This window comes from Rhinolophus sinicus, chromosome 14 (genome assembly GCF_057876585.1).
Source record: "Rhinolophus sinicus isolate RSI-liver-muscle chromosome 14, RSI-T2T, whole genome shotgun sequence".
Taxonomy (NCBI): Eukaryota; Metazoa; Chordata; class Mammalia; order Chiroptera; family Rhinolophidae; genus Rhinolophus; species Rhinolophus sinicus.
The window spans coordinates 17,888,719-17,901,426 of record NC_142514.1 but is presented as its reverse complement, the minus strand read 5'-3'; the positions used below and the strand labels follow the sequence as shown (position 1 = coordinate 17,901,426).

At 51.2% G+C, this 12,708-nt stretch overlaps 1 protein-coding gene across 1 annotated transcript; it reads right to left on the bottom strand.

The window, feature by feature from the left end:
* Window positions 1-2,579: 2,579 nt before the first annotated feature.
* CATSPER4 (cation channel sperm associated 4) lies at window positions 2,580-11,726 on the bottom strand. Its single transcript, XM_088790606.1, has 9 exons — window positions 11,589-11,726; window positions 8,349-8,450; window positions 7,042-7,139; window positions 6,749-6,869; window positions 6,411-6,544; window positions 4,891-5,065; window positions 4,143-4,348; window positions 3,652-3,817; window positions 2,580-3,007 (listed from the first exon to the last, which is right to left on the bottom strand). The coding sequence occupies exons 1-9, from the start codon at window positions 11,718-11,720 to the stop codon at window positions 2,954-2,956; spliced, it is 1,188 nt and encodes a 395-aa protein (XP_088646732.1). The 5' UTR covers window positions 11,721-11,726; the 3' UTR covers window positions 2,580-2,953.
* Between the last annotated feature and the right edge of the window lie 982 nt (window positions 11,727-12,708).

Here is a 12,708-nt window from a genome sequence, read left to right as displayed (position 1 = left end):
TCCTGGATGCTTTGCCAAGGATACTCCTGTCCCTGGAAAAAGTCATGGACTCATGGGAGTGATGAGACATGCAATTTCCTGCCACCTCCCAGTATCTTCCCCCATAGTGTCCTAGGAGCTCAGGATCCAGGGCTGCGCTCTGACCTCAGGCTCAGGGAGGCTCTTTGCTGGAGTAGGGCAGGGGAGGACAGCAGGTGTCCAAGGCCTTGGAACCTCAGTTGTAGGCCAGCTGGGGAGCAAACTAGCCTGCAGAAACCCCAGGCTATTGCCCCTGCCCAGATGGAAAAGACAGATAAAAAGGGGGAGACAACTGAGATGACAGACAAAATGGAGGGAGCAGGACAGAGATAGCATCCTGGAAGAGGATGGATGAGCAAAGCCAGAAGCGCCTTGGAGGTCATCCCATCATGCTCCTGCCTCCAAACACATTGGTGCCCCAAGGCTTTCAGACAATTTAGGGGTGGGGGGATGGCTGTTCTCACATTATAGGATCTCCCTGGGGATACTACCTGATCTCCACCACTTTCTTCCCCTCTCTGGCCAGCCAAAAGTAGGGCTGTGAGAGCCCCCAGAGAAAGATAGATGGAAAGGGTGTATGTGAATTCTCACCAGGCAGACTGAGGGCTCCATCCCCAACAAAGAGCAGTAGCAGCAAAAGCCACTGGCTGCCCATGGCTCTGCTGATTGATGGTCCTGGAGGGCATCGGGAAGCAGCTGGCCTGGACAGGAGAATGACAGTGGTTCCAAGATAGTGGTTCCACTGGTGCCACCTCTCAGCTGCCTGCTAAGTACACCACTCTATCCCAGTTGTCCAGACTCCTTCCCAGCAGGCCCCAGGGTCTTCTCAGGGCTGGAACCAATACTGACAGGAGGGGTATGGAGGGTGGAGTTTCCCATCAGCTGCAATCAGTGGGCCTCTGGAGACTCCCATTCCAATTGGTGAATATTCCCAAGGTGTCGCGTCCCGTGTGACGAGAGTTGTGGGGAGCAAGGAGGGCGGCGCAGGGTTAAGAAAAGACAGCAGCAAAGAATAGAGTGCAAGAGGGGCCAAGGGACTCCAGCCTCGAGAATTGACCCCCAAATTGGGCCAACACAGAAGTTTTATTAGTTAGGTGAGGAAGTAAAGGAGATAAAACTTGTCAATCTCAAGATCTGTGAATCCCATACATTATAATAGGGTCACCAATAAGGGTGATTCAAGCCAGTCACCCTTGCCTGCAGGCAGCAGAACCGTAAGTCTCAGGATGTGTGTACTTCCCCAAAGGACAAAACCTTTATGCATATGAATAGATGGAGAGCACACCATTGAGTCACTTCCCCTGCAGGTTGTGGGAAGGAATGCAGCCACAGAGGCACAGGCTCTCCTTAGCCGGGAGAAGTTGGGGGGTTGTGCCCACCTGTATCAACCCCGTGGGTTCTCCTGTTGCTCCCCACGGGGCTCTGTCTGGTTTGGGTTGCCCCCACCCCCGTGGGGAGTCTTACCCATCATTGGCTGACCAGTCATATTTTGGGGCCAAAGAGGGAGACATAAGGTGCAAGCACAAAGGTGAAGCAAAGTCCCTGAAAGGATCCGTCTCACCGACTCTCCTTTCTTTAGGGGTAGGTACGAGGGGACAGACGGGTAGGCTGCTGCGTGGCAACACCAAGGCCCCTAATTGTCAGTCTTTGCTGAACAGCTGGGCAGAACTCTGGCCCTTCCAGCCTCCCCCCAACCCAACACCAGGGAACCTGAGTCTTAGTGACATGGCTGATCTCATCGATCTCCCGACTTCCTGCTGAGAGCTGGCCATTTGATTTTTGAGCTGGAGATCAATCTAATCCCCTCCAAAATGCATAGATGGGAAAAATGATGCCCAGTGATTTCTCCAAGGACCAGAACACAGGTTTCCTGTCATCCAAGGCAGCTCTTCCTATTGCCCATGACTTCCTTGGCTTTCTCAGACTCTCTGCTTTGCCTACATCCAGAAACTGCTGTGGCTATCAATGGTGTTTGGTGTGAAGGTCCCAAAGAGGCCTCACAGGTTGCAAGTTGCCTACCAGACTTCATCAACCTAACCCACAAATTCTTGCTGTTTTCCAGTGAGCTTCAGTGCTCCTCTCCTCCAGGAAGCCTGCCAGGACCCACACTTGGCCCCGTCATTCTTCATTGCCCCAGGATGGAGCTTCCTGTACCTGCACAATTTGGTCAGGGCTGACCCCATCAGATTAGGGCACCCCAGAATGAGGACCAGTTTCCTCCACCTTCAGACAGAGAAAGAGGGTACAGCTGTCTCCTGCATCAGACAGGGGCTCCCAACCATGCGGACCAGACTTTCACTTGCAAAATTTAGGACCCTAAGGGCAAAGAATATATCTCTACCATTGTGAGAAATGTTCAGGGTACAGATTCTCTCTCTGATTAGACTAGAAATTCTGGAGGGCAGTTAGCAACTCTCCCATCACACAAACAGGCTTTTGAGGGGCAAGATCTGTCTTGCCCATCAGATGTGGGACAAGGTTGCCCCAAGGGGTGAGATGTCCACCACTCAGACACATCAATCCCAACACAAAACTTTATTATCAATATACAGGTACCTGGCCCCACTGGCCTCACCTTTCTCCTCTTGGTTCTTGGGCCCACTTAGGCTCCGTCTAGCTCTGGTCCAGAGCAAGCGGCCAGGGATGCCCCTCCTTAGGCCAAATCCTGGCTGCCTTGGCCAGCAACACCTTCTGTGCTTATCCTTGCTGTAGAGCTTCCACTCTCATCCAGCATCCTTCTCCACCCTGGCTCCTCTGGACCTGGGGCTCACAGGCACAGGCCCTAGAGATGCAGCCACCTCCACAGCCCCAGGCATCTCCCATGTGTAAGGGAGAGGGTGGGTTCAGGCCAGGCTGAACCAAGTCAGGCTAGGGATGCAGAAGATGCAGCAGCTGGGTGTGTGTGTGCAGGCTCCTTGGCTCCCATCCTGCCCTCTCAGTGGCTGCTTTTGTGCATGTTAAGGAGTATATTTGTGTTAGATTCCTGAACCTGCAAAACCAAGAAGCCTTATTGTCAGTACCCTCCTACCCTGACATGGCAGATGCTCCCTTATCTCCTCCAGCTTCTACAGTGCCCCATCCAGGCCTCCCAGGGAGGTCCTTCATATGTCTAACTCCAGCCTGCCTCGTATCCTCTCTGAGCTTGGGAGCCTAGGCTGTGGACGTTCACAAGGCCCCCCCCATCATTCTAACCTCGTCAGATGGTGTGGGAAGCAGAAACTAATGTGGGTATGTTCCTTTTTCTCCCTAGAAGCTTCCTCCTTCAATAGAAGGCTGATCTGACACATCCTCGACAGGACCCAGGGGTCTTTTGCCAGCAGTGGGCCTAAGCATCTGCCACCAAGCAGGAACTGAGCTGACGCGAGCCACACTAAGAAAGGGTAGGTTTGAGGGCACTGGAGTCACAAGTGGCTTAATGGGCGAGGCCACGAGAGGGGGCGGGGCATCTCTGAGAAGGAAAGGTGGAATCTAACCTGATTGGCGGGTTGGCGGTGACTGCTGGGGTGCATGGGAGTCTAGGGGGCGGACCAGATTTCAGGAGAGACAGAAACCTTGACTACTGAGGCAGACGCTGGGCTGGGCTGGGCTGGGTGGCGGGACGAGCACCGTTTGGGTAGGAGAGGGAAGATGCACCTTTTCCTTGTTGACAAGCGCAGTGATCAAGTCTTGCTGGCAAGTCACCTCACGGATGTCCATAGAAGACATGTTCTCCATTGACAGACTCGTTGATAAGTGCCTGTGCATGAGCTCCTCCTCCTGCTCCTGATTGAAGCGGATGGAGCGTACCTCCTCCACTATCCTGGGGCGAGAGGCGTGAGTGAGTCCAGGATGAGGAAGGAGGGGGCAGTCCTCCCACCTCTTCCCTGGTGTCCACTCCCTGCGTCCTCCCCCTTCACGCTGATGGAGACCCAGGCCAAGCTGTGCGCTCCTGTGAGATGGGAGGAACCTGGAGGTCTGGATTCCAGCTCCTCCACCAACAGGCTGGGGACCCTGGGTAAGTCACTTAACCTCTCTGGGCCTTAGGGTCCACATTATAAAATGGTGAGGACGTGAGGCCAGGAGAATCTGAGGCTCCGCTCAGCCCTAACTGACGGGACTTGGGGGTACCCCAGTACCCGCCCTACGTGTTGAGCTCCTCTCGGATCTCTTTGTACTGCATCAAGTTCTCCTGGATTGCCTCCAGCACCAAGCAAAAGTTGTCGCATGTGTTTTCCGAGAGGTTAGATGGGGGGCCCCCCAAAAGTGGTTCCTGGGGGAGGCCAGACATCTCCAAGCGGGCCACCGTACAGTGCACCAGTGGCAGCTGGTTGTCCCTGTACTCCTCGACTGTCTGGGGAAGAAGAAAGGGAGAGGGGACAGAAAGAGAGCTCAGCCAGCACACCCTCCCCCAGCCCCTTCCCGCTTGGCTCTGGGAAGTACTCAACCCTCCACCTCCCCAACCTTTGGGGAGTTCTACCCCTGAATGAATAATACTGTCACTAACATTTAGTGAGTTCTCAGTATGTGTCAAGTACTGTTCATTTACCCATGTAGTTCTCATAAAAGCCTTAGGAGGTAAGTACTGCCACGATTCCCATTTTACAGGAGAAATCAAGGCTTAGATTGATTAACTGTCCTAAGGTCACCCAGCTGCTCAGTTTTGAGTTGCCATAGAAACAAGACATCTGGGCTATCCACACCGCTCTGAAGTCCCAATTGTTGAGTTGGCGCTCAAGGTGGGAGATGCTGCCTCCAGGTTTCAGGTTTGGCATTCTTCAGGCTCTTGAGTGTGTGAGCGCACACACACACACACACACACACACACACACGTGCTCCAGTCAGCACTCATACACATACTCCCTCTTCTCCCTCTGCCCTCCCCATCTCACTCACCTCACTGAAGTTTATTTGATTCTGCTTCCTCTGCTCTCCTGCTTTCATCATTTGCTCCAGGTTGGTGGTCACCACAACGACCAACAGGTTGATGCCAATGAAGGCAGCGATGGTGATGAAGATGGCAAAGTAGAGGGCACCCCCAATCTCCATTGCATACTCCCTCGTCTCCATCCTGGAGATGGCAGGCAGGGGCCCTGTCACCGCCCTGGCCCTTTGAGCCTCAGTTTCCTCATCTATGGAATGGGGAAATTAACTCAAGGCCTACTGGGACTTCTGCTGCCTCACTGTTGCTATGCAGCTCTAATGCCTACTCCTAAAAGTCACAGCAGCTGCTCTTCACTGAGCACCTGCTGTACTGCCAGACAGTGGGGTCCTCAAGCCAGCCCTGCAAGGTGGGGATTTGTACATCAGCATTATAAAGTTTAATCTATCTGCTATCGTCGTTATTCATGTTTTCATTATAAAAAGTAATTCAATCTCATTATAGAAAAATCAGAAGGAAAATATAAAGGAAAAAACTCCCACCTACTGTTAATACCTATTGTAAATTTCCCATAAAATTTTTTCCCAAATAGTAGTTTTCTCTCTCTCTCTCTTTCTCTCTTGCCGTGTGTGTGTGTGTGTGTGTGTGTGTGTGTGTGTGTGTGTATGAACTGTGCCAGGCTCAATGCTAACAGATTTATATAGAATTTCTCTATTGATACTCACAGCAATCTATGACATAGTTAATATTGTATGATAATCCCCAATTGACAGATAAGGAAACTGAAGCTTGGAAAAGAAATGAACTATCCTGCCCCAGGTTGTATGGCTAATGTGGTGGAGCAAAGACTCAAAACCCCAGTCCACCTTTACTGTGCACTCTCTGGTTTCTCCACTACCTACATCATAATGCATAATGATAACAGAATCCGTTTACCTTCTACTCTTACATGGAGGGGGTGAGAAGAAATCAGTTAGGGAGACCCACTCCCTGAAGTGGACTGGAAACAAATAGGGTTTATTTAGACTTAATGGGAAAGAAGTAAAGAACAGAACCCAGGCAGCCATCTGTGGCCAAAAGTGAACTTGGGCAGTGGGTCTAAAAATGAATGAGATGAGACCCTAAGTTCCTAGGAGGGCAGGCAGTGTGGTGGTCTCCAATGTGTGCTGCATGGCTGCCCTGAAGCCCTAGTGCAACCACAGACTATTCCCTTGTCCACAGACTACCCAGCTGTTCAGCCTGATGGGAGAAATCTCCATGAATAGGCCTATGGTGAGACTGAATAGGTGGAGTTTCAAGGGGCACAAGGCTTCAAGCAGCCCACAAACCCAAAGGCCCCAGCCATAAGGGTTTTCTTTCCTCCAGTTGAAAGCGCCAGGCACCCCATTCCTGCTGGGCCATCCTCATCCCCAGGCCCAGAGCTCCACTCCCACCTATTACCCTCTCCCTCCCCAGTCAGTATGTTGCTGCATGGGTGCCCAGCCCCTGCCTTGCCTGGCTGGGCTGGGGGCCCAGAAGCCCCACGGGGACTCACTGAAAGTCATTGTAGATGTCCACCCAGCCATCCTGAGTGATGCAGATGAAGAGGGTGTACAGTGTAACCTGCATGTTCTGGAAATGCTCGGGCACAAACGCACCAAAGAGAGTGACCCCAAACACGGCGAACACCTGCCAGAGAGATCGGAGACCTGCCCTGACTTCACCCAAAAGCAATGGAGACAGAACATGCAGATACCACACAAATGAATGCTGCCAAGGGAATCACAGGGATTTGGGCCCATAGGCCTCCTCTTCTTCAGACAGCCCTCATTCCCAATGGCCCAGGGTCTGTTCAGGGAAGGGGAGCAGCTGGGGATGGGGGAGGGCACTGACCAGCATGAAGAAGAGGATGAGGGCCATGATGTTGGCCATGTCGGGCACCGACTGCAGGATGACACGAATGATCCGGGCCAGGGGCTCCACGGCCATGCACACATGCACCAAACGAAGCACCCTGTGGCAGAGCCTCTCAGGGGTGCCTCTTGGCCCTTCCCAGACCCCTCCTCCCCACTGCCCCTTCCGCCTGCCCAGACAGGCAGAACTAATCCCAGCTGGTAACAACCTCCCCCCCATCTCTTTCCCAGGATCCAGACAGGTTCCCCTCTTTTCTCGAGTTTCCAGCTCACCTGAGTGTATAGGTGATAGAGATGTTATTGAGTTCACTAATAAAGAACCCCAGAAGCAAGACAAAGACGATAAGGAAGTTGAGGGTGTTCCAGCCGTCCTGGGGAGTGGGGGCCAGCCCCAGTGGGGTCTGTGAGGCCCAACCCATGGGGACATCCTGGGCCTGCCATCCCCACACCCCAAGGATGGGGGCTCAATGTTCTTCTCACAGCAGGGCCAGTCATCTCTCATCCACTGCTGTCACTCATCCTGCTGCGCCCCAAGCATGTCAACCAACATTCATGCTCTCACTGTCTCATACATGTTTTAATTAACATCCTTGCAAGTGTTGTTTGCCCAAAGCATCCTTTAAGACATCCAGGTTTCAGAATTGTTCTAGGTTCTACATTCTGTGTTCTATGAAGTTAAACCTCTAACCCACGGAAAGCTTATAACTCGATTGGTTGTTCTGGTAACTATTTAAATGATACTTCCTTTTTATGAAAGTTTTTTTTTTTTTTTTTTTTAAAGCCTCTTCTTGAACATGCCCAAAGGCAAAATAAATCCCTTGGCTCCAGAAATCCCTGGATTCCAGAAATCTTATTCAAACAAGGAATTTGAGTCTTTGTCTCATTTAATATAACTTTCAGACCCATTCCCATCCAGACAGCTCCTTGATACTCTCCAGAACAGGGTTCAGCAAACTCCAGCAGCCCTCAGGGTTCTTGTAAAACCCTCAGGCTAAGGATGGTCTTCATATTTTTAAATGGTTGAGGGGGGACTCAAAAGAAGAATGATATTTGGTGACACATGAAAATTATACGACGTTCAAATTTCAGATTCTTGGGGGCACAGCCATGGTCATTCATCTATGTGTGGTTTACGGCTACTCTGTGCTCCCATAGCAGAGGGGAGTTGTTTGCAACAGAGACTGGGTAGCCTACATAACTTAAAATATTTATCTGGCCCTTTACAGCAAAAGTTTGCTGATTCCTCTTCTTGACCCCTGTAAATTAAGGTGGATGGTCTCAATCTCATTTCTTAGATATGGAAACCAAGGTTTTCCCAAGGTCACAGAATGGGGGAGGGCTGGAGCTGGGATTGGAACCCAGGGAGGCTGCACTTCTGGTACAAGTTACTTTCTGTTGCTTCACAGATATCTCAGAAGTAGTCTCTCAGCAAACACACACACACACACACACACACACACACACACACACACACACACACCCCTCAGTTTGCAGGGCCAGGAGCACAGGGGTGGGGCCTGGGTCTGGTGAAATCCCTAAGGAGGAGTAGGGGTGATGGCAAGGAAGGCCCAGGATCTCACCTTCCAGAAAATCCAGAAGCCATTTAACCAGCCAAGGAGAACTTCACAGATAAGTATGGTCAGCACAATGTCATCTATGGTAGAGAACAACTGATAGTGTTTCTACATGGAAGATAGAGAAAAAGAGAGGGGCAGAGAGGTCAGTGGAGCGGGGCCTGGGAGGGGCCAGGGACAGAGGATGTTTGTGGGGGAGGGAAGGCCCATACTCCTGCTGCTTTTCATCCTTAGCCTCTTTGTAGCTCCCTTAGCACACACTTTGCTTGTACATGTCAGATACTGTGCTAAGACCACACATGCATCATTTCATGTTACCATCACCATCGCCCTACAAAGTAGGTTTTATTCCCATCTTACAGATCAGAAATCAGAGAGGTGCCCAAGGTCAGACATTAGCAATAATGATTGTTGTCTGACAACAAATCTTTCCTCCTAACCTCTAGAGTAGAGATACTTGGAAAAGGGGGAGAGGCAGAAGAGGCTCCTGGACTAGGAGAATAAGCCCTGGCCCCTGAGATGGAGGAAACCAAGCCCCATCCTCCGTTCTTTGGTGTTCCGACCACTTCTGCTGATTTAGCTCCCCAAATCTCTCAGGCAAGACCTGACAGCAATCCTGGGTATCGCCACATTCATGGATCCAGGTCATTTCCCTGGGTGGATGGATTGTTGGCTGGATGACTTGATGACTGAATTCTGTTTAAACCCCAACTCACTTGCACCCAATCAAGATCCTATTCCCTTAGCTTCCATTAAGCTGTGACTCCACTATAGTCTGTGACCCTATTAACAGCTCCTAGCCCCCTGACGCCACCCTGGCAGTTACTGAAATCACCTGGATGCCTCGCTTTCTTCATCTCCATGACTGACAGACTCTGCCCCAAGACTCGCTGCCACACATGGAGGCCTCCTGCTACCCACACCTTGCCGCCACCCCCACCAACTGGCCAGTGCGAGGCTGGACAGAGTTTCTTAAACCCAGATGGGAGGTTAAGGTTTATGAGCTCCCTGCCTGTTCCAAATTCCCAAAGGGCATCATGGGTCAGGGATGTCAGCCTACAACAAGGAAGAGCTTTCTGTCCCTTCATCTGTCTTCTCAGTATCACTGCGCTGGCCACTGGAGTCAATAGGCTCTCCTCACTGTTTATAGAAAGATCTTCCTAAATAGTCCTTTTGCCTTCTCCAAGTCATGGACATCCATGGCTAAATTAGAGTTGCCTTCTTTACCCACAAGCCTTCCATGGCTCCCTAAGGTTCAAAATCAGTTTGGCATTCACAGGCCTCTAGGACTGGAACATCATTGACACATTCTATACCAGGGCTTTTAGCATTTTTGACTGGGACCCATAATAAGAAATATATTTTACAGTTTGCAACATAACGCACACGCTCGCTCTCATCCCCCACCCCAACACACACACACACACACACACACACACACACACACAATTTCTATTTCATTCTTTTTCATTCTATATGAGAATGTTGGTATCTGTTCTCTGAACTGATTTCATGATCCATCAGTGGGTGTGATCTGCCTTCCAGTTTACTCATTCTGCAAACTGTGGCAATTGGGTCTCTGCCTCCAGCACATCAGAGGCAGCTCTCATCAAGGCCACAAGAGCTGCATCCAAGGGATGCTTTATGGCCTCATCTCTTAGCCACATCTGCCATTGTGCTGGCTCCTCTGATGGAACACTCTCCCGGGTTTCCTCCCACTCCTCTGGCACTTGTTCTCAGCCTCCCCCACTTCCTGCCCTTTACCTGGAAGCTCTCCTCAGAGCTCTGTCTTGGCCTCTTCTCTTCTCAGTCAATTCTCTTTCCCCAGGCAACCCTATCCATTCCTTTAGCTTTGGCAACCATCCACCCAGATGCTGGCAATCTCCTGTCACCATCTCCACCCCAGTGCTCTCTGCAGTGTTTCACACTTGGCCTCTAACTCCTCACTAGACATCCCTAGGTGGATATTGCACAGGCACCTCAAACACTACACAACTCAAACTGACCAGAGCATCTTCCCCAAGCCTGCTCACCCACCAACGTCCCCACATCCCAACAAACGGCACCATCCCCACACAGTTCCTCAATCCAGAAACGTAACTTCTTGCTCTCTTTTTCTCTATGTGCACGAGGATGTTGATGGATGTTAAACAGGCAGCATATCGAAGAGCTCACTAGGTATTTGTTATAGAAAAATCTGGAAGACCCATTGATCTGACGCCTAGGGAGCTTCAGATGTATGTGGGCCTCTTTTCACCCACTTCCTTTTTCCCAGTCCAAGCCCCGTCATCTTTCACCTGAACATCTCCGACATGGTCCTGCCTGCTCCATCTTTTCCCGTTCTTGACACGCTCCCTTCCGTGATCGGCACTGTGGAAGCCAGTACAAGTTTTCTAAAACATGTGTCCGGTCACGTCACTTCCATGCTTTAAACCCTTTCCTGGTTTTCCAATGACATAGGATAAAGGCCAACCTCCTTCACATAACTTAAAGACCTTGCATGATCTGGCCACTGACCACCTTTCTGAACTCATCAGCCATCACATTGGACATTTAAAAAATATTGATTTTAAATAGCACAATCCATGCATATAGTATACTCCTTGTAAGTAAAACATCAAGGATAAGGCCAAAGTCATACTGGACTTCAAGTCGGACACATAGAACTCACACGTTATTTCTTCTGCCCCAAACACACGTCCTCACCTTTCTCTTCCTGGCCAATGTCTTTATTCTTTATTCTCAGCTTAAGTGTCCCTTTCTCCAGGAAGCCCTCCCTGCCAGATCAGGTTTGATGCCTTCTTTGAGCACCCACATCCTTTGGCACTTGGGCATTTATAATGACGTGTGTGTCTGTGTGAGACAGAACTAACTGGGTCTGCTGTGCTCATACCTGGAACCCTGGCACTGAGCACAGTTCCCAGCACAGAGTGATTCACTCTTAGTGACTATTGGTTAAAATTAAATACTCTTTCCTACAAGACACCCATGTGCCTGCCGCTGCTCACACCATTTTTTCCCTGCCCTTCCTCGACAAATACCGTGCATTCCTCAAAGCTGGGCCCCCTCCACCACAATGTCTTCCTTGATCTCTAGGCCCCTGGAAAGTCAGAGCTGACAGGCTCTTGAAGAGCAGCAGCCAATCCAGTCATCTTGAACACATGAGAATCCTAGGCCCGGAGAGGGAAGTACCTTGCCCAGGCCCCTGTTATATCAGTGGGGGCAGAGGTCAGGCTGGAGTCCCACCTGGTCAAGGACGGAGTTGGTGCGGAGCGCGACGCTGATGGCGTTGACCACCAGCAGAGTGGCCACCAGCAGCTGGAAGGCCGGGTGTTGGAGCAGCTTCTTGATATACATGCCAGTGATGAACTCCCGCATGTCCCAGGCATCCTGGGAAAGGACAATGGACCTTCCTTCAGGCAGGTGTCACCGTAGGAGTCCTCTGCCTAGATGTTTGCTCTCAATGAATGGGGGGCCCTGGGGAGGACACTCTTGGGGGAAAGGGGCTTAAGTGGGGATCATGGAACAGGGGTATCAGTGTAGAGGTCACCACCCAAATGAGTCACTGCTGGGATCTTCATGGGCGTCATTGCAAGGGAGACTTTTTAGGGTCTCTGCTGGTGAGTGACCATCATTATACAGGGTTTCCTGTGGGGGCACTGACAGGCAGTTACTAATATATCATGGGGGGGTGACTGCAGGGATTTCTGCTGGGGACTGCCCCCTGGGGGGACGGTTAGAAGGCAGAAGGGCCAGAGTTATCATGAGGCCTGTTACCGCATGGGCATAGCTGTACAAGTGTCACTGTGGGGGTGAGGATGGCTGCAGCAAAGCCTCGTCCTTACTTTTTTGCTAGTGATGTCTCGGCGGTTGATGAGCACTTGCTCCTCTGGCCGGTTGTAGGGCTCGTGAGTGGCCCTCTGCAAGGGTAAGGAAAGGGCCCGTTAGTGCAGCCCCAGCCCCTCTGGACCCAGTACGGCCCTCCTATGCCCTACCAGACCCTGGGATGCCCAGCTTGGGTGGTGGAGCCAGACAGGGACCACCTACCATGACATTCAAAGTTTTGATATTGCTGGTGTTGGCCCACTGCTGCCACCAGTTTTGGGTCATAGTTGCTCAGTCTCCTCCCACTTTTCAAAGAAACTTCACTCCAAGAGGACTTGCTCCCCCTTGTGGTGATATCATAGAAGCCTCTGTGACCTCCAGCCATCTGCATTCCAAAGAATTCCAATCTTGAGGGAAGCTCCTCCCACTGCTCTCTTGGGACCCAACAGAGGAAGCCAGGGACACTAAGGAGCTTGACTGGGGCCAGAGGTCAGAGGCTGATGGGAGCAGGTCGGGTCTCCTGAACAGCCTGGATGGAGAC

Excerpts from the sequence above, each read along its gene's own strand:
- CATSPER4 (XM_088790606.1), bottom strand. The coding sequence starts at position 11,720 with ATGCGGGAGTTCATCACTGGCATGTATATCAAGAAGCTGCTCCAACAC. Across the intron at positions 5,066-6,410 it reads GACATCTACAATGACTTTCA|GATGGAGACGAGGGAGTATG; the intron begins GTGAGTCCCCGT and ends TGCCATCTCCAG. Across the intron at positions 3,818-4,142 it reads ATCCGAGAGGAGCTCAACAC|GATAGTGGAGGAGGTACGCT; the intron begins GTAGGGCGGGTA and ends CTCTCGCCCCAG.